We start from the raw sequence: 20,258 nt of genomic DNA, 5'->3' as shown, positions 1-20,258 counted from the left end.
TCTTCTAAGCTTTGAGAATTCAACTGCCATGAGAATCCTGAAGTAGTCCTCCACTCTTGGCCAACCTAATGCTTGTGCTTTCACCTAAAGTGACTAAGGTACTCCTGTTTTTTTTTTCAGGATAAGAAAGGATAAACAAAATGCCCCAAGCCAATATTGAAGTACCAGACGCTATGACGTTTATGTAACCCATGCAACTCCGTAAACGAAAGCTCAGACGAGGTTCAATAAAAGGGTATTTGTACCCGAAATTCACTCAAATGAATAAGTAGAGAATATCTATGAACGTGAGACAACTCTTTATAAGGAACTCGACAAAATAGTCCGTAACTTTGAGTGAAGGGTTGCCTCCTCACAAAGGGGTTCGCTCAGATGTCGTTAATCATTTACTGATGAAGTGTCTGAAGTAAAAATATTCTTTAATAACAAGGCTTAAATATTCAAAATGTGCCCAACGTATGTTCATTTTTTCAGTTTAGTGTCAAATGTTTTTTTTGTTTTTCGTTACTTAAAATGGGTCACGCTGTGACGGACCATTAGTTTTCTCCGTTAAGTGACACATGTCACAATATGATAATTTAAAAAAATTATTTAAAATTAAAAAAGTATATATTTTTTAAAAAAGAAAACACAAAATTTTTGATAACCCCAAAACTTTAAAAACCTTCATTTCAACCCATAACCCCTAAACTGTTCGGCCACCACTCTTCCAAGTTCGTTTTCTCGACGATAGTGACTTACCAAATCGGTTGGGTTTTGGTCGGACAGGCCAGCAAGCTCAGCTTCGGTGGCGGTGAGGCGGCGATTTCGGCCGAAAATTGCAAAAATCGAACGGTGATGGCGACTTTTCGTCGGGCTTTCAAACGCCACTCCTCCACGAACGGCGACGACTGGAGGCGAGTGGATGAATGGGCTATGACCGGCCCGGGACGGCGCTTCCACTGGGCTAGGCGGTGATGACTCCCGACGAGCGGTGGCCGAGGTTGGAGGTGGGCGACCGAATGGTTTCCTTGTCATTAAGCTCGACGGTGACCGATTTTGGGTGCTCTGAAGTCCGGGTTAAGGTCGTCGGTTGCTGCTGAGTTCGATGGGAGCGGCGGTGTACACCACCACCGGTCGGAGAAGGGTGGTTCGGTGATGGGGTTAAAGGTTAATGGGTTGAAATTAATGTTTTCAAAGTTTTGGGGTTATTTCAAAATATTTGTGTTTTCTTTTTTAAAAAATATATAATTTTATTTTTTTAAATTTTAAATATATTTTTTAAAATTATCATATTGTGACATGTGTCATTTAACGAAGAAAACTAACGGTCTGTCACGACGTGACCTATTTTGAGTAACGAAATGAAACGTTAAGTACCAAACTGGAACAAAAAAACGTTAGACACTAACCTGGAAAAACGGACATACGTTGGACATCTTTTGTATATTGAAGCCTAATAACAATGACTGAAATGAAAGTTTTTCAATTTGAATTTTAAATATACAATAATCATCAATGAATCAATGCTTACCCGTAGCAGACCAATACCAAAGACTCTCATTATAGGTATCTTGCATGTCATGGGGAATAAAACTCCTTCTACAAAGTGGACATGTTTTATTATCGTCTCCCATCCAACGGTCCAAGCAGCTCCGATGGAATACATGTCGACAATTCGCCAGCCGTCGAATCTCATCCTCCCCTTCAAAGTCATAGAAACAAACGACGCAGCTTCCCGGCGGATCGACAAGGTCACAAAACTTAACGACAGGTAAAATTTCCCCGAAGAGGTGAACCAAGAGCGGGACATCATAATAGGGCGCAGTGGGAGAAGAAGAGGAGGAAACACCGGCTTCCGTCACGTGGCGGTAAGGAATGTCGGGTTCGATAAAATGCGAGAGACCCAGAAGAAGAAAGAGAGTGGAGATAGATTTACGAAGGCAAACAAGAAGATTGTGTATAGGGATAAATATCATTAGTAGAAGAAGCTGAGAGTAGGCAAATGAAGACGCCACTGAAGTACAATAAGCCATGTGAAAAGCTTTTGATTTCTTTGTGTTTTGTTGTATGAAATAGAGGTATAGGTTTGGACGTATATAAAGAGTTGGGAGTAAGATTGTTATGTTGAATATGCAGTCAAATACTAAAATCATATAATTAAACCTTAAATGAGATATTATTATATAAAAATAGATATAATTAATTAAATTTTTGTTTACACAATACATAATTTTCCAAAATTTTAATATATATATATATATATGGGTTAAATACATATATTTTTAGTTTTTACTCGCTGAATTCTTTTATCCCAAGCAATGCAATTTTCAACTGTTATCTGGATAATATCATATTTCTATTCAACACAAAGCCACGTTGGTTTGAATTTTTTTTAAGGGAAAAGTTGATATAAAACGACGAACAAACAAACAATTTCTAGAAATCTTTTGAAATTTATGGATTTTTTTATATATAAATCAGTTTTTTAGTAATATTTTATTTTTTATATATATTTCGTTTTATTGTTTTTTATACAAAATATTAGTCGATTAATCAAAATTAAATGTTATAAAATTTTATCATGAAAATGACTCTTTTACTTAATTTTATTTATTAACAAATGTTTCACTTTGTCACCTATATATTTGTTCATTTCATAGTTGATAGTTGTTCAAATTATATGATTGAATTAAATTATTAAGAAATAAGAAAAAATCAAATACTTATCAAATCAGTATAGTAACAACTAATGTTATAAATTAATATTCATTTAACCTCGTAAAGAAGTAATGGTCAATTAAAACTACCAGCCATGAAAATTCTCTCTTGTAAGGGATTGAAAATTCTATTTCTAGACTATATTTATAATTTAGATCAAATATTACATAGATATATTATAGGAATTATCATCTTAATCGAATCTTATTTAATGAACCTAACATTTTATCGTGTTAAATTAATTCATCATTGATAACCTAACTTTTATTGTATAGAGAAAACTCAAGATTTTCTAATAATTATGAATAAAATATTATTAAATTTATTTTATTTTTTTAATATTTAGGTTCCTATGATTTGTTAAAAATATTTTATTCTAAAGGTGATTGTTTTGCTTATTTATTATATCTTCTCGATGGTCTTTTGTTTAATTGATTAATATCGAAACGATGCCGCATTATATTAGAATTAGAACGGTGTAGGACCATTAAGATTTGTTAAAATCGACTATGATGCAATTAATTATAGTTATTTATATGCAAAAAATAATATAAGATATAATTTATTGATATCACACAAATATTTTTCTCATACTCAATTTCCTATATTAACCTGTTTTTTTAATAATGGTAATTGTATTCCATTAATAAAAAAAATAGAATGAATTAAACTTAGCACCCAAACATTGAGAGAAAAATGAGAACAATAAAAAAAACTCATATACAAAAAACATTAAACTCAAATATAGGAAGAAAAAGAAAACATTTATTGAGAATGTAAAAAAAACTCATTAACATTCATAAAACTCTGTTTTATGTCGAATGAGACGTTTTACGAGTGATAAAGAAGTAGTGAGCGAACCAAACAATTTGGCAGGCTACTTTAGTACACAAATCTGATTATATCGACAAAAAATATTTTATCAAAGATAGGATATGACAATACGTAATCACCGACAAACCAATCAGAAAACAAATGTCGTGAGAGTTTTTGTGCAAACACTAACACGACTGCAAAGGTATGCGAAAAATGTACAAAAAGCTACAAGAAATATAAACGTGTTACAAGATCATAGAAAAACGTGTCACTAGAACAAAGATTTTTATTTAAAATTAAAAAAAAAACTTAGGAAAAAAAAGAAAAAGGACATAATATGAAGAAAAATAATAATCATTATTCATTGGTGATCGTCAACCAATATTAAGATTAATATCATTGCCGGTTAAATAAAGATCAAAGAGGAAGAGGAAGATGAGATAAAGAAGAAAAAAAAACCCTTAAAAATTAATGTTCTATATAATAACTTTTTTTCTGCTAACGAGTTTATTAATTTCATACATTTCATACAAATATAAGTTATTTATATGATTTTGATGTTTTGTGATATTTAGGGGTGAGGAGATGATTGATTTTTTTAGTTAATTTCTTTAAAACATTTTTAAAAGCTTTGTGGGTCGAAATTATATAAATTATTTATATGAAAAGTAAATTTTCAAATTTTTTGTGGGGTTATTTGACCCACACTTTTTAATGTGGTTCTCTTACTGATTGTATTGTCATTTTATATCATGTTCTTAGAGTTTATAGATGATTGGATTATAATCATTAAATTTTAAGGTTTAAATTGATTAAAATTACGTAAAATTATTATTAAAAAACAGTATATTTAATAAATACAAAAAGTATAAATGTTATATTAATATCAACAAAATGCATACTTGCTAATGTAAAAAGATATTCAAGAAACAATCCTTTGTTTTGCACATTAATTCATAGGTCCCTCTTGTATGGGTTATCTCCATGGGAAAGAATGGTGATATCTAAAGCCTAGTGTATATATATGAAAGGGTCCGTTCGGATTCAGTTGTACCTCCGATTTAAGTCCGGGCTCGGACGAGCGGCGACTGAGGTAAAGGAGAGTGAGGAGACAAGATGCTCGGCGACATGATGAAATCGTCCATTCTTCGAGATAAGCTGAGCTTAAGGCTGGTTCGCCTCCATAATTTGTTCCGATGTGGAATCACGGTCTCGTTGTTCTTGATCATGAAGTTTCTGATCCTAGACAAAGCAACTTCCATGGAGTTATCATCCATGTTAGCAAAGCAAACCCTGAACCACCCCGGTTCATAGCAGTGGAACGAAGATCCCGGCGAAACATTGAGCTTAACATCATTGATGATCACTCGCCACAGTTCCATCTCGGCTTCGAACGTTTTCTCTTTCAAGAGCTTACGCAAATCCATCCAGATAAACAGCCCGGCATTGCTCTTCAATGAACCGATACCAACTTGTTCTAATCTCCAAGTGAAATACTTGTGCCTTTTGAGCAACCGTTGTTTCATTTCGTCGACGAAATCGTCAACGAACTCATCGTCCGATAGCATTGAGGCGATTAAGTGTTGTGTTTGAGAAGACACCAGCCCGAAGCTCGACATTTTGCGGGCACAGTTCATCACTGCGTCATTGTATGAATATACGATGCCGATTCTGAATCCGGGGAACCCCATGTCCTTTGAGAGACTGTAAACGATGTGGATCAAATCACGGTTGCATTCGACTTGTTCGATGATTTCCGATATGCTGACGAACTCGGGCTCCGTGAAAACTGTGGCGGCATATATCTCGTCGCCTATCAAATGGATGTTCTTTTTGTTTATGAAGCTTATGATGTTCTTTAAGGTATCCTTGTCCATGAAAGTTCCCAATGGATTTGATGGATTCGTTATGAGCAAACCCTTGACTCGGAGGTTAGCTTCTTGTGCTTTCTCATATGCAGCTTCCAAAGCATCAATGGTGATCTTGAAATCATTGGCACTCTCACAAACGACAGGAACAAGTTCCACACCAGTTCTCCACCTCAAGTCCCGATCAAATCTGCAAAGGAATGCAATAGATTTAAACCTTAACCCCATTGAAAATCACTTCTCGAAACTCAAACCCAAACTCCAACTCGAATTAAAAGAAATAATGCATTACCCTGGATAATAAGGAGTAGGAATCAGAAATGCTTCACCGGGATCAGCCAAACAAAAGGCAACCATTTCATGAGCACCATTGGCTCCGCCGCTCATAACAATCCGATTCGGATCGAATTTTACTCTATCTCCCCTCACTTTCCCCATAAATTTTGCAACAGCCTGTTGGAAAAGTAATACAGATTAATTCAGTCTATAAACTAACATCTATGTTACTGTAATAATTATAAATTTTCCATACTTGTCTGAACTCAGGCAAGCCATGATAATCCTGGAAAAGTGCCGCCTCCTTGAATTTGTTTACACCTTCAGCAGTACACAGTGAAGCTTCCGGGTGTTCCATGAGCCACTTTTCAATGAAATCAAAGCAAAGCTGAAGGTTGAAAGAGCAAGAACAACACGGGGTTTCCATTAGAGACGAGGAGCAAAGAAAATAAATTGTAGTGAAAACAACTAAAATCCATGGAGATTTCAACGTACCTGATTCTCAGCTAGCCCCATCTGAATAACACCATCTGGTCTATCGACGGGATGAAAAGGGTTGGCCTCGTATGCTTTCCACCCATCGAAATAAGGAGAGTTTTCAGCATGACCATTGCCTGTTGCAATCTTTGAAATGGCAGCCATCTTCAAAAAAAGGAATGTTTTATCCTTGGGGAAGGAAACAAATAGTTAGAGATCAGAAAGAGTAGATTAGTTGTTGGTGTCTTGTTTGGCTGCTGCAAGCTCTATTTATAGTGTGTTGTGATTATCTGTGTATAAGAAAGTTCTATGAAAGTGGTAAACTACAACAGATGCTTTGATAGGGGTCCCCAACCATTAAACAAATTTGCTATTGTCTCTTACAAAATAAAAGTGCATGACAGGGTGTACTAGTAAATGTTTTAAAATTTTAAATATTATTACACAGTTAGGAATTCGCAAGAATAAATAAAAATAAGATGATGTGGAATATTATTAAACACTTAAATACATATTTTAAGAATTAGATTAGTATTAGACAAAGAGGCTATGATGTAATAGTTAGATTAAGTTTCGAAAATATTGATATATAAATTCAAATTTTATCTCCTACAAAGCATGTATAATTTTTTGTTCAAATTTATTTTAACTTAAATATATTGTTGGTTCTCTCCATATTTATATGGATTTTAAATTATACTGTATTATGAATTTTATCTTAATATATTTTGATTATCATATTTGCTTTGATATAGTTGATTTTTATTACAGCTACAGCTGATTATGGAATTGCATCAAAAAATCAATAACAATATGACCATCAGTAAACGGTAAGAGTTTTCGTCTTGTCCGACCATATTTTTGTTGTAATTTTCATGTGTTAAACATGCTCCGTGAACCAAAAGTCCAGCCTCCGATGGCCGTCAGGTTGTTCAAAAAATTGAAGGCTACTAAACACACCAGTCCTGGGTGCTGTCGTCCCTAACCGTTGGACATTCTTCACTTAATTAATGCAAATATTTTACCCTTTTTGTGTAAATAAGACAAGCTCAACAACGCTGAAAATTATATAAAGAAATACAAAGATTAGTGGAATCAACACTTTGAAGCATTGGCTGTAAGCCACGAAAAGAGTGTTCATATTTGCAGTAAGCATGCCGACAATCCGACACGAGGGAGGCAAAGTATTTGGTGTATAATCCGACACTAATCTCACCGACAATATATTAATTAGGGAAAGAAGTCGACCGACTTCAGTTTTTAAGAATCTTTTATGTCAAACTTGCTCGTGTAATATTTTAATCTATCAGATTCAGTACAAAGTCTCAATCTGCTTACCTGCAATGCCCCCTATAATAATAATAATATTTCAACTCGCTTTGGCACTAAAGCGACTTAGTATTTAAAAGAAACACATAATAATAATATTGATTATTTAAGAGGTAATTAACTAATTATGATACTTATTATTACAAGACAAAAATATGTGTCCATTAGAGTGAACGATACCACTTCTTTTAAATTTTAGAATTTCTTATTAATTTTTTAGTATAATATTAATACAATTTATTATTTTTATAAATATCCTTTTTTTCATATCATCTTAAATCAATCATTGATGCAATGTTTGAAATGGTAAAAGCATAAGGTAGAGAGACCATTTCAAAAAAGTTTCTTATAGTGGATGGTGGCACTCAACACCACCACTATATATATATATATATATATATATAATGGATTAGTTGGCTGCTTCGTAGAGTTCTAAAATTGTGTAGTATTTGTTATGTCTAATTATAGTTTTGACAAAAGTTGTCCAATTGTAAAACTGCATCATACTATTATTCTCTTTGTAGTTTACGTGTTGGGAATGGGTATGATTTGAATCGGGTTAAATCTTTATTCCACTCGAATTTGATTTAAAATTTTTATTTTTATTTATTACTCGATTCAATTTAAATTTAAGATTTTACACTATTGGAAATTAAATTCTAATTTTAATGTAAAAAATCGTACTTAATATGATTCAACTTGATACAATTTTATATAATTTTTGTTTTACTAAAATAGGTATCTAATTGGAAAAAAATGCATATATCTATTATTATAATTAACTCTGAATATATAAGGAATGAGTTCGTATCATATATTTTTAACTTTAAACTCGAACTCAACCTAACCTAATTTAATTTTTTTTTAAAAAAAGTTTGATCCTATAAGATCAAATCAAATCACATGCCCATCCCTTAACTCACTAAACTTTATTTCAATAATCATGTGGAATTCATGTCACGCTCCAAAATTAGAACTAAAATATAACCATCTAGTTTGAAAACCGAATTAAAATATTCAGAAAAAGTATAGCTTTTATTTAAACCCAGGAAAAGTTCAAGGACTGTGTGATTTACCCATTTTCCCTTGCATTTCAAGGAATCACGAGAGAAAATGGCAAAAAGGAGAAAAATAAATAAAAACAATTATCGTGTGCGAGAAAACTGGATCACGTGTACTCAACCTTGGCCAACAAGTTTCACAATCGTTTTAGATAAGCACATTTCTACCTCTTTTCTTGCATAGAAAGCCTTCTCCTCTTTTCCTCCCCCCAAAACCCTCACCTTACGTCCGCCGCTGCTATCATCTTCCTTTTCCGTTCCGATCAAAACCTTACCTCCAGTTCTCCATTGCTGGTTGTGACTCCCGTTCTCAAATAGTTCTCAAGATTGAAAAGGTCTTCTGCACCAAATATGAGCACCGCAACTCTGAGATCGGCACCTGCTGCTGCCTCGCCCTTTCCCAATGATACCAAGAGGCTTCAGCATATTAACAGCATCAGGAATGCTACTGTTGGAGCTCAGATGAAGCGTGTAATTGACATTCTTTTTCAGGTTTTTATAACCTTTTTTAATTTAATCTTTTTGTGTTTGATCTGTATAATCAGAGTATTATCCCTTGTTCCCATTTGTATATCATCTTTATTGTTTGCAAGTATCCCTGTAAACTCTTGTTTTACTGGCTCAGACGATGAATCTGTTATGCAATATGCATCAAATTTGCTTTTGTTTGAGAAATTGCAATATGTATTCATTGTTGCATACAAGGCAAGCATTCACACCAGAACAGATCAATGAAGCATGTTATGTTGATGTCAATGGCAACAGAGATGTTCTTGAGGGTTTAAGGAAAAATCCTAAAGTAAATTTCGATGGAAAGCGCTTCTCTTACAAGGTGACATTACTTGGTCGATTCTCCAAACTTGTAATAGGCAGGCATTGCCAGCATTGCTTAGTTTAAAGGATTGCAATTTTGTATATGTTCTTCTTGCAGGCTAAGCATGATGTAAAGAACAAGGATGAGCTTCTTGTCTTGATTCGGGAATATATACAAGGCATCGCTGTTATAGATCTCAAGGATACGTACCCGAATGCGATGGAAGACTTGAAGGTGAAGGTGATATTTTCCTTCACTATCTATTTAATCCTATATCCATATTTAAGTTTCCATATCGTTTTGAACACATTGAACAGATACGTATTGTCATTGAATAGATACTAATTAATAACCCCCAGACTATGCTAAAGAAACACTACATCAAAACAGGTTTTTAGCAGCATTTACTCTCTAAACGTCGCTAATTCTTTGCATTAAAAAAAACTTCACAAATGACAAAATTTGCAGCGTTTGCAGAAATGTGCTGCAATATTTATATACCTTTAGCCGTCATATTTAAGTTTCCATATCGTTTTGAAATTTTCATTTTGTAGGCTTTGAAATCTGCCGATCACATTTGGCATCTATCCGATTTCGACTTTAACGATGAAACCGTCTTCCCCAACGAACCTAGGGTAAATATGGAGGTGGACGACGACATTAAAAGGTTACTCCGGTCAATCGAATTGCCACGAGACATGCTCAATATCGAGAAAGATCTGCAGAAGATTGGAATGAAACCTGCCACGAACACAGCGAAGAGAAGAGCTGCTGCTCAAGTGCAAGGCATTTCCTTCAAGCCGAAGCCTAGGCAGCAGAAGAAGGCCTATTGCACATGATTTATTGATAGAGGGTAACATTTTTTAATTATTCATTTATTATTATTTGAAATTTTGAATACAAATATAATTATAATTTCAAACAGTATATTTCATACTATTTATAATGATATTAATAAAAATATAAGCTTAAATCAAAATAAAATCTCTTAAAATCTCCACGCAAAAGAGTTCAGAACATATATGTTTATTTATTATAAGAAAACAAGGATCAAACACCCAATAATGAGATTTTAAAGCTCAATCTCCCATGAAGGTTCAAGTCTGTAAGTATTTCCATCATTGGTCTTCCCCAGCCGTTTGAGCCTCGGTTTGGGCACTCTCTGCTTCGTGATCGGATTCATCTCTGTCTCCGTCTGCGGTTTTCTTCATCGAAGTTGTTTTTGTGAGGTGAGTGTAACTTCCCTTCTCCTTGAACAACTGGGAGAAATGGTGCTTGCAGTAGAGGAAGCCATCTAATGCAGCATAGGACGATGTTGTAAGAAAGCAACCTCCATGAGCACACCTGAAGCAGTTCTTATGATATATTTCTCCTTCCACGGTCACCTGCAATTAATTTCTCCGATCATATCTTTGTATTCATGTCTAAGTTTATGTCGAATACTTAAAAAAAGTAATCTAAACAGCAGACCTTCTCCAACGGGTAGCAAGTTTTCTTGCAGACTCCACATTTATCTTGAGTGCCAGAGAACATGGCTGCAACTTTGCTTGGAGCCCTTTGCTGTATAAGTAAAATAATATGAATATTTATATCCACATTGGCAAATAATACAAAGTTTTAACCGAGTTTACCAGTCCATTTGGCTTAGGTTTATCTGAAAAATCATTAAAAAAAACCATGGTTAGCCGGAATTTTCGACCGGAGATGAATGTTAAATACAAATATATTTATCTATTTTCTTGATTTAAATCTCACCTTTGGATGTATAAGTGCCGGTCGCCTTGCAGACTTGCTCAAAGTGAGGCTTGCAGTAAAGGACTCCATCCCTTGCACAATATGTGCTCATCTGTTTCAAAGCATAATGAACCGTGATCATCCATTTTCATACCATCAAAGCCTAAAGCTCATCAGATCATCGTCTTCAAAGTATAATCGTATTAATCGAGTTGTTCCATTATCGAATGAAGGGTAAAATATAGATACGTACCACGAGAAGTCCATTGCATTTAGTGCATCTGAAGCAAGTCTTGTGATAAGGGGCTCCATTGGCAGATATCATATCGTAGAAATGAACAGTCTTATCACAAGACGTGCATTTCTCTGTTGTCCCACTGAATGCCATCTTCTTCTCCGATGAAAATCTTAGGCGCAGATGGCGAATAAAAATGGCAATTTTTTTTAAAGAAAAATAGAAAAGGGTTTGCGGAAGACAAGAGGATGAGTTTCTGGAGCTTCATCTCCAAGCATTGATATAGGGAACTGATCTGACTCAGGGCCATAGCATGCAAACTTACTTTAATTAGTTAATGTTGAAAACAGGGAAGAAGCATAAGTGTATGACATGAATCGTCGCTTGTCAAGGGTACGGAATCGAAGGTTCATCTCTAGCTAACACACTAAGAATAGGGTCTTGTTTCCATTGAAGAACGGAGATGCAAGGTTGTATGCTGACCAAGTTTATATATTTAGGATAATTATTTCATATATCAATGGTGGATTTTTTCCCAATAAATCTTTTCTAATAATGTCACTTGTACATCAATTTTTTTATATTAAAATTTTAACATATGTAACAGATAAGCACATTGAATCAGTTAGTCAAATTATTCATATTTATTCATTTATTTTCTCTTAGTTCAAAGTTTATGATTAAGAATAAATTTAAAATTTATCAGGATGCGACTGATACTATCCAACCCATCTATCCATCCATAACTATTTCTATACTTGAGCTGACTCATATGGAATAACACATTGTGTTTACAATGAAGTAACATTTTTGCAGAGGCTTATTCATATAAACTTGGTGATAAAAAATCTTCATATGTCAATGCTTTTCCATTATTATGATACTTAAATTTAATTTATTTAATAATTGTAATATGAAATTTATGAAAACAATTTTAATTTGAATTCTGTAAGATAATAATTAAATTAAATTAAAATATCATTATGGTTAATAGTAAATAATCGACTGCGAAATAATAAAGAAAAATAATACAGATTTTAAAATATAAAAAAATCCTTTTGTAAAGAAACATAGAGAAACGCACAGTAGACCATAAACATGTCATATAAAAGTATCAAACCCTGTCTTAAAACCTAAAAACCATAGATATATATATCTAATACTGTACGTGTATAAAACACTAAATAATAAACTAAAGTACCTTGACATGTATTACATAACCTCATTTTTTTATTTTAATTTATTTCTTCACCAAGAATCATATTATATTTTTTTTTCAATTTAACTAAATAAAATTCAAATTACAATCTTTAACAAATATTTATATTAAATACAACATTGGAAGAACCTATGAACTTGAATGCTCGCCTATGAAACAACATATGAAGCATTGGAAGCACATATGAATTAAATAATAACCAGATCCTTGCCACCATGCAAAGGTCCAAAGAAGTATTCATAAATCAAAATAATGATGAATCAAGCTCCAAATTTGGGAACTTTGGCAGCTGAGATTTGAGCCAAGAAATGCTCTGCCACGATCCTGCGCTGGATTTTGCCGGTGGCGGTTTTCGGCACAAAATCGGTGATGAAAACCTTCTTTGGGACCTTGAAACTAGCAAGATTCTTCTTGCAATACTGCAGGACTTCTTCCTCTTTCAAGCTTACTCCTTCCTTTGGAATCACTGCACAATTTATCTATTCATTTGGAACAAGACACAGCAGAGGAAGAACACTGTGTTAGAGACAAAAACATAACATCAATCCAGGAAAAAAAATTCATATTTTTGCACAATGAGTTTCGTTTGTTCTTTTTAGCATGAAAGAAGATTTCTTTTACCTCTTCCCCGTATTTCTCATCAGGAACACCAAAGGAAACTGCTTGTGCAAGATCGGGATGAGCCAGTAGCACTGCGTCTACCTCAATCGGAGAAATTTTCTCACCTGAAAAATTGAAAAGTGAATAAACCGAACAAAAACCAATCAAAGATTACGAGTCTTTCAGCATTAAATCGTACCTCCACGGTTAATAAGCTCTTTGATCCGACCCACAAGATGCAAGTACCCATCGGAATCGAAAAACCCGACGTCACCGGTGTGGAACCAACCGAATAGAAAAGCCGTTTTGTTAGCCTCGGGATTGTTCTTATAACCCTTTGTCACGTTCAATCCTCTGATGCAAACCTCTCCTTTAGCATCGGCCGGTTGAATCTCTCCTTTTTCGTTCAGAATCGCCATTTCTTGACCCACGGGTTTCCCGACCGATCCGGCTTTATGCGGGCCGCATTCCGGTAACGGGTTCGACGCCATGAGATGAGACGCCTCGGTCATGGCGTAAGCCTCGAGAACCGGTGTGCCGAATGCCGCTTCCAACCGAGCCAAAATACTCGGCGCCAATGATGCGCTGCAGCTCCTGATAAACCTCAGCTTGGGGTAAGACTGTTCCGGCTTGCTCTCGTGGCGGTCCAATATGATCTGGTGTATAGTAGGGACAGCAGTGTACCACGTGGCGTTGTATTTAATCATGTCCGTCCAAAACGTCGACGCGGAGAATCTCCCTGCGGCGGGTAGAGTCACGGCGGCCCCGGATATGAGTGAACTCAGAAAGCCAGCTAACAGGCCATGCACGTGAAATAAGGGGAGCACGATGACTGTGGAGTCGGACTCGGTGAGTTTGTAAACCGATTTAATGTTCAAAACAGAGGTGGCTAGATTGAGCTGAGTCAAAGAGACACCCTTGGGGCGGCTGGTGGTCCCGGAAGTGTGGAGGAACAGTGAGATGTCAGCAGGGTCATTTACGAGTGTGTTGACTGAGTCGAGATTTGACTCGGGGTTAGAGGAGAGAATGATTTTGGAAGTTTCGTGGTGGAGAGTAGCCGACACGTGGGGGATGTTGAGCTTGGAAGCGGCAGCTTGAGCCGGCTTGATGCCTTCGGCTGGGACTAATAAAAGCTTGGATTCTGAATCGTAAAGGTAGAACTCGAATTCCTCCGCCGTGTAAGATGGGTTTAACGGCGCGGCGGTTGCTCGGCAACGAATTACAGCCAAAAACATTATTACAAACTGTAAAAAGAAATGGAAAAATATAAAAAAAAAAAAACTAATTTTATTTCATCACTTAATAAAACAAAACAAAATGAAGAAAGTATACGAACCTCGACGGTGTTCGGGAAAGTAAGAGCGACGACGTCACCGGAATTAATCCCGGAGGCGATGAGTAGAGAGGCAGCGTGATCAACGAGTTGTTGAAATCGGGCATGAGTTAAATCAAATTTCCCGGCCACCGAAACAGCTCTCCTTAAGGGAAACTCTGCAGCAGCTTTCTTCAGTAATCCTGTTAAAGTTACGGTCTCCATAGTCGAAAAAAAGGAGAAGAAATCAACAATTTCGTAATCAAAATTCGTGGATGAATGAAATATTTTGTTTGGGGTGAGAGAGCTATAAAGGAAATAAAGAGGGAGGCTTCAAGCGGGGAAGGTGGCGAATGGTTTGACGGTCAGTTTGGGTGTGCTTAGCGTTGAGAGGTGTGCATGTGTCGGCCATTCTTCAATCAATCTGCACTGTTCGATTCCTTTAACTGGTTTGTTTTCTTTTTGCTACGGTGGTTGATTTGGTCCTCGACTAGAATATCAGATGGGGCCCGAGCTATAGAGCAAGGGAATTATGGGAAGGAAACAAAGAGAGAGGTTCCAATCGGGGGAGGTGGCGAAGGTCAGTTTGGGTGTGCAACGTGGCTTCCATTTTTCATTCGATCTTGCACTGACCGATTCCATTAACCAATCTGTTTTTTGTATTCTTTTAGCAGGGACGGTTGATTGGTTCTCGCGAAGACGATCAGATGGGTCCCGAGCTCTCCCGTGTTTGCCTACGACACGGAAGTTCTAAACGACCATAATAACGTTATGGATTTTTGTCATTCTACGTTAATACACCAATGATCTTTTGATACCGTTTTGTTGAATTTTTTATTATTAGAAGTTATAAAATATTTTTAATTATAAAAAAATTATTTTGTTGAGTATTTTATCTATTAAAACTTATAAATTGTTTATTTGATTATTTATTACGTTTTAAATTCGTCATTTTTCGTTCAAAATATTAACGATAGTTTAAGCTGGACATTAACCTGATAACTAAAATATGATAAAAATTTAATCTCATATTCTCAAACAACTATAATATATCAATCAACATGTTAATGTCCAGTTTAGATGACTGTGATTTTTTAACAAAAAATGACGATTTTAGAACATTAAAAATAATCATGTGATCATTTTGTAACTTTCAATGAATTCAACAAAACAACTCCCTATAATTAGAATTAATTTATAACTTTTAATAGCAGAAGGAAAATTTGTATACTTTACTATTTTTTCTATAAAATTCATTTCTTTTATTTTGGAGAGTGATTATTAAATTTTTGTTAAATTTTAGTAGTAATGGCAATATTATAATATAATAATAATGATAATTTTTTTATATATATTTTATTAATTTGATTTTAATTTAAAATAATTTAATTTTTATACTTAAAAATTTTACCAATTTCATCATTATTTAATTTTAAATAAATTAATCATGAATAATATTATAATATAATAATAATGATAATTTTTTTATATATATTTTATTAATTTGATTTTAATTTAAAATATTTTATTAATTTGATTTTACCATTTGCCTCCCTTCTTACAAAGCGTACTTGAAGCCTGCTATTATTTGCTAATAAGGCCTACGCCTCACGGAGATGAAGACCCACCATCGATAAATCTAGTTTTTGCCTCACAAGCTTGTTAACGATACCCGCTGCTTCCCCTTTGACTCAAATTAGATAAAATTCGATATAATTCAATCATAATAAATTAGATTTTATTAAAAAAAAAGAGTTTATATTAGGTTGAGTTCGGATTTATAATGAAAAATATCAAATTCAACCCAAAAAATAATATAATTATGTTTTATATTTTAGAATAATTACAATAATATCTTTTTATATATATTTTTCAATAAATTAGTTGACTCTATTTTCATATGTAATAGGGTAAGGAAGAGGTAAAATAGTAGGCTGCCCCTAACTCCAGGTTGAGAGCAGCTTCCGTGAGAGACCTCCGACAATCAGAATTATTAATTGTTCACCGTGAGACTAGATCCTACGACCACAATATTAAAAGCCTTACGCTTTTACCAACTAAGATGGACATACAATTAATAATATATATATATATATATATATTTCAGTCAGATCGAGTTAGATTTAAATTTTTATCTTAAAATATGAGTCAGATAAAGTTACCCTAAACCTAATTCGGATCAAGTTTTAGATAAAAAAATATTTTTTAAATCATATCAACTTGACTAAAAACCCGACCTCACTAATTGACAGCCAGTCCTTTTGAATCGCAAGTTTGATTCCCTCGGTGAAAACCCGAAGTTCCACTATCCTAGGGTCTAGACAGCTGCTTAACTGTCTTGTATGACCCGCCACAATCATCTATTTATGATCTAAAAATATTTTTTAAGATAGTAATATATATATTTATTAATATAATTTTTTTCGAATAAACATAAATAAAATTTTAAAATAAAAATAATTAATTAATTGAAAAAAAATTAAATTTGTAAGTTAATACATCTCCGCTTTAAACTAACGCCAGCTGCCACCTGAAAGGCTCGAGCTTTCCCCACCACCAGCACTATATGCTGAAACTTAATAATATGATTTGATATGTCATACAATTTGTGATATGTGAGTATATGATACTGTCTGAATGAATAAATTCGATAATGATTTTTGAATATTTTTGTAGGTGTTGATTCTTAAATATGTGAAACAATAATAATCCTTTTAATTAATAAGATAAATTATTTTGTGTATATATTTTGTAGTTATTTTAAATATATAATTTTACTTTTGAAAAATAAAATACATTCGAATTAATTGTGAAATTGAAAGCCGACAAATTCAATTATTGTATAAAATAATTCATAAGTCAACTAAAATTTTAAATTAAATAATATTTTTTCTTATTAAAATTATATTTTATTAATATTTTGGTACCTCACGTGATAAGTTTCAAGAGTATCACTTTTTTTTTATTAACGCAAATATAAGTAAAATAGCGTGTTTCACGAAAAGAAAAGGTCAGAATGAATAAAAGAAAATTTAGGTACTAGAGTGAAAATAAAGTATAATTTTAGGGGGCAAACTAAACAACCAACCGATCAAACACCGCCAAGGTGAATGTGCAGCTGAAGAAATGAAATGAGTAAGGGGAACGCAAGTCAAACTAAACAAAGAAGGAAGGTAAGCAAAAATTAATAAAATAGAGAGGGAAGTATAAAGATGAAGCTCAACGTATATGCAGATCGCATGTCTCAGCCAGTTCGAGCTGTCCTCATCTTCTGCAAGTACTTTTTTTCCGACCTTTTTTGAAATATTATCCGGGTTTTTCTTCTCATTTGAAAATTTTATTAACTTCTCTCCTTTTTTTTAATTAGGGTAAATGGTATAAACTATGAGGAGGTCAGAGTAGATATCGCGAAGCGTCAGCATTTAACTCCTGAATACGCAGGCCGTTCATTCTTCCCTTATCATTTGAGTTGTTTTATGAGATTCTAGAAATTGTGAATTTTTGGAAGGAATTGACTAACGACAGAGTGTTATTGTTTTATTTCAATGGTTTTGTTGCAGAAATTAATCCCATGAAGCAGCTGCCGGCCATTGTTGATGGAAGATTTAAGCTGTTTGAGAGGTAATTGAAGACCCCCTTCCTGTTCCCTTTGTTCGAAGATTCCAGATATGTTAATTTTTTTTTCTTTTGCAGTCATGCTATTCTTACCTATCTTGCTTGTTCATTTCCTGGAGTTGCAGATCATTGGTAAGTGTAATTGCTTTTTCTTTAGCAGATTATTTGTTATTTATTTTCTATTTGACATGGTGTCTCCGACAATATAGCGGATTGAGGAGATGGATAATCATGTTGAATTTGAATTTCTTACTAGGTTATTTGTTGGAATTTTTGCTCAGCATTTATAGGCACGGATACTTATTTATTAGAATTTGAATTTACGGTGTTATTCCATGTTTTCATATGGATGGCTGAACAACTTCGATGGTATGTCGATGGCTTGGTGTTTTATGATGTTAACATTGGAAGGAGTAACTAACTTATGTGCCGCTATCAGTGTGCTTATGGGTTACTGTGTTACTGAAAATTATGCAGTTCAATCTTGGGACTATTGATATAATTTAGCATACTTTCCATTCAGTTCGGATATGCCACCCTGATTGTTACAAGTTTTTGTTTCTGTGTTTCAAGGTATCCAGATGTTTTCAAGAGAAGTAAGATACACTCCGTTTTGGATTGGCATCACTCCAACTTACGTCCTGGTCCTGGTGTATTTTTAATGCTACAATGGATTAAACTCTTTAAATTTTTCTTGCTTGTTCACGGTTATTAGTAATTGAAGTGGTAGGATAATGTTGTTTTGTATCTGCTTTCTTGTTTTATAGCATGTTTACCTTTGTGGATCAATGCTGTTACGAATAGGGGTTTCAAGCATTAGATCGGTGCTCTTTTTTTCCTTACAACATTGGGATATCAGAGATGCTAAGACCTTCTATTCTGTACTTCTGGCTTCTCTTGCATTACTATATGTGTGCTTTTTTGTAAACATGAATCATTTTTGGTTATCTATGTCGATATGTTAACTTGTATGTAAATATGCTTCTGTTGTGGTTATGCATATCAATGCCTCCTTTCCTCTGGTGAGATATGGCTTTTGAACTCGATGCTTCTGTTTTTAGTCACAATTGTTCGTAATACTGTTCTGGGCTTCTGGCGCCTGTGCTTGGCCGTCCATTCGATCCAGAAGCAGCTGCTGAAGGTGAGAAATTTTTATCCGCATCTTTGTCAAAGATAGTCTATTTGGCTCAAGGATAATGGCCGTTTTTTGCTCGGTGGAAACCAACCATCTATAGCCGATCTTAGCCTTGTTTGTGACATAATGCAACTTGAGGTATATTTGTATTGAATCAATATTTTTGTCCATACCTGAATTCTTTATTTTTGTCATTTGCATTACTTCTTTGGTGAAACATAATATTCTATGATAAAGATTGAGCTGTGCTCCCATAAATATGTTTCTTCTCAAAACATACTCATAATTAACTTTTCATGCCTCTCGTGTGATTTATACAATTTCTTCGGTGTAGCTTTTGGATGAGTCGGATTGGGATAGGTTATTGGATCCTTACAAGAAAGTTCAGCAATGGATTGAGAATACAAGAAATGCTACAAATCCTCACTTTGATGAAGTGCACAAGGTTCTGACAAAAGCCAAAGAAAAACGACAAGCAAATAATGGAGGGGGTGGATCCGACATGAAAAAACCTTTGCTTTCAAGAATCTGAGAAATGAAGAAACTGCATTACTAGTATGTATCATAAGAACTTGTGTTGTTTCAATCATCTTTTTCTTTTTCCTTTAAAATTGAAGTTACAGTAACGGTTGATCGAGTATTGCAGTTGTTTTAACTGTTGTTTTGCTATACCGCGAGTTCTTTGGTTAGCTGTTTTATTCGAACTCGAAGTGAATGCTGGATATGTGTATGCTTGTTCATTGATCAGATCTTTTTAATCTTTTTATACAAATATATGCTACAATAATGGATGATGAGTAACACTTTTTTTTACTCAGATTTGAAGACTAAAAGTTTGACTCAATACACGAAACTCAAAGTTCATCCTAGTTTACTTTCAGATTTCAGGCTCGATTCAAGGTATAGATACAACTTAAGTACATTCGAGATCGGTTCAAGGTAAAGATAAACAGTTTAGAATAAACTACAGCATTAGTTATTAAATAAAATTGTATATCGATTTTAACGTTAAACTTTAAATATTTTAATTTTAAAATAAAGTGCACAAATGATTTCTCGACTATAGT

At 34.1% G+C, this 20,258-nt stretch overlaps 5 protein-coding genes and 1 pseudogene across 6 annotated transcripts; 2 read left to right on the top strand and 4 right to left on the bottom strand.

Annotated features, from left to right (window-relative positions):
• Positions 1–1,501: 1,501 nt before the first annotated feature.
• Positions 1,502–2,015, bottom strand: LOC120140535 (probable E3 ubiquitin-protein ligase RHA1A). The gene has a single exon (XM_039155504.1). It carries the CDS (start codon positions 2,013–2,015, stop codon positions 1,503–1,505), a length of 513 nt encoding a protein of 170 aa, XP_039011435.1. The 3' UTR covers position 1,502.
• Positions 2,016–4,408: 2,393 nt separating this feature from the next.
• Positions 4,409–6,366, bottom strand: LOC120140468 (1-aminocyclopropane-1-carboxylate synthase-like). The gene is made up of 4 exons (XM_039155451.1): positions 6,156–6,366; positions 5,917–6,048; positions 5,677–5,837; positions 4,409–5,574 (listed from the first exon to the last, which is right to left on the bottom strand). The coding sequence occupies exons 1-4, from the start codon at positions 6,300–6,302 to the stop codon at positions 4,578–4,580; spliced, it is 1,437 nt and encodes a 478-aa protein (XP_039011382.1). The 5' UTR covers positions 6,303–6,366; the 3' UTR covers positions 4,409–4,577.
• Positions 6,367–8,743: 2,377 nt separating this feature from the next.
• Positions 8,744–10,180, top strand: LOC120140534 (general transcription factor IIE subunit 2-like). Its single transcript, XM_039155503.1, has 4 exons — positions 8,744–9,019; positions 9,228–9,359; positions 9,459–9,575; positions 9,896–10,180. The coding sequence occupies exons 1-4, from the start codon at positions 8,879–8,881 to the stop codon at positions 10,178–10,180; spliced, it is 675 nt and encodes a 224-aa protein (XP_039011434.1). The 5' UTR covers positions 8,744–8,878.
• A 264-nt stretch (positions 10,181–10,444) lies between these two features.
• On the bottom strand, positions 10,445–11,526 carry LOC120140437 (LIM domain-containing protein PLIM2b-like). 2 transcript variants are annotated; one of them, XM_039155423.1, is made up of 5 exons: positions 11,329–11,526; positions 11,097–11,187; positions 10,973–10,992; positions 10,812–10,901; positions 10,445–10,726 (listed from the first exon to the last, which is right to left on the bottom strand). In XM_039155423.1, the coding sequence occupies exons 1-5, from the start codon at positions 11,461–11,463 to the stop codon at positions 10,460–10,462; spliced, it is 603 nt and encodes a 200-aa protein (XP_039011354.1). In that variant the 5' UTR covers positions 11,464–11,526; the 3' UTR covers positions 10,445–10,459. The 2 variants fall into 2 exon arrangements, with proteins under 2 accessions (XP_039011354.1, XP_039011353.1); XM_039155422.1 differs by having other exon boundaries at positions 10,973–10,995; positions 11,329–11,525.
• A 1,100-nt stretch (positions 11,527–12,626) lies between these two features.
• On the bottom strand, positions 12,627–15,051 carry LOC120140420 (oxalate--CoA ligase-like). The gene is made up of 4 exons (XM_039155407.1): positions 14,466–15,051; positions 13,329–14,373; positions 13,151–13,254; positions 12,627–13,008 (listed from the first exon to the last, which is right to left on the bottom strand). The coding sequence occupies exons 1-4, from the start codon at positions 14,664–14,666 to the stop codon at positions 12,790–12,792; spliced, it is 1,569 nt and encodes a 522-aa protein (XP_039011338.1). The 5' UTR covers positions 14,667–15,051; the 3' UTR covers positions 12,627–12,789.
• Positions 15,052–17,524: 2,473 nt separating this feature from the next.
• On the top strand, positions 17,525–19,870 carry LOC120140407 (annotated as a pseudogene).
• The last annotated feature ends 388 nt before the right edge of the window (positions 19,871–20,258 follow it).

Source organism: Hibiscus syriacus, unplaced genomic scaffold (assembly GCF_006381635.1).
Source record: "Hibiscus syriacus cultivar Baekdansim isolate YM2019G1 unplaced genomic scaffold, ASM638163v2 tig00110785_pilon, whole genome shotgun sequence".
NCBI lineage: Eukaryota > Viridiplantae > Streptophyta > Magnoliopsida > Malvales > Malvaceae > Hibiscus > Hibiscus syriacus.
The sequence above is the reverse complement of the archived record's forward strand: the minus strand, read 5'-3'. Positions and strand labels throughout refer to the sequence as shown.

Coding starts and splice junctions, on each gene's coding strand:
- LOC120140535 (XM_039155504.1), bottom strand. CDS start 2,015: ATGGCTTATTGTACTTCAGTGGCGTCTTCATTTGCCTACTCTCAGCTT.
- LOC120140468 (XM_039155451.1), bottom strand. CDS start 6,302: ATGGCTGCCATTTCAAAGATTGCAACAGGCAATGGTCATGCTGAAAAC. Junction 6,049..6,155: donor TGGGGCTAGCTGAGAATCAG/GTACGTTGAAAT, acceptor TTCAACCTTCAG/CTTTGCTTTGATTTCATTGA. Junction 5,575..5,676: donor CCTACTCCTTATTATCCAGG/GTAATGCATTAT, acceptor ATTCCTTTGCAG/ATTTGATCGGGACTTGAGGT.
- LOC120140420 (XM_039155407.1), bottom strand. CDS start 14,666: ATGGAGACCGTAACTTTAACAGGATTACTGAAGAAAGCTGCTGCAGAG. Junction 13,255..13,328: donor AGAGCTTATTAACCGTGGAG/GTACGATTTAAT, acceptor TCAATTTTTCAG/GTGAGAAAATTTCTCCGATT. Junction 13,009..13,150: donor ATGAGAAATACGGGGAAGAG/GTAAAAGAAATC, acceptor CCAAATGAATAG/ATAAATTGTGCAGTGATTCC.
- LOC120140534 (XM_039155503.1), top strand. CDS start 8,879: ATGAGCACCGCAACTCTGAGATCGGCACCTGCTGCTGCCTCGCCCTTT. Junction 9,360..9,458: donor GAAAGCGCTTCTCTTACAAG/GTGACATTACTT, acceptor TTCTTCTTGCAG/GCTAAGCATGATGTAAAGAA. Junction 9,576..9,895: donor ATGCGATGGAAGACTTGAAG/GTGAAGGTGATA, acceptor TTCATTTTGTAG/GCTTTGAAATCTGCCGATCA.
- LOC120140437 (XM_039155422.1), bottom strand. CDS start 11,463: ATGGCATTCAGTGGGACAACAGAGAAATGCACGTCTTGTGATAAGACT. Junction 10,996..11,096: donor CGGCACTTATACATCCAAAG/GTGAGATTTAAA, acceptor ATGATTTTTCAG/ATAAACCTAAGCCAAATGGA. Junction 10,902..10,972: donor AACCTAAGCCAAATGGACTG/GTAAACTCGGTT, acceptor TTACTTATACAG/CAAAGGGCTCCAAGCAAAGT.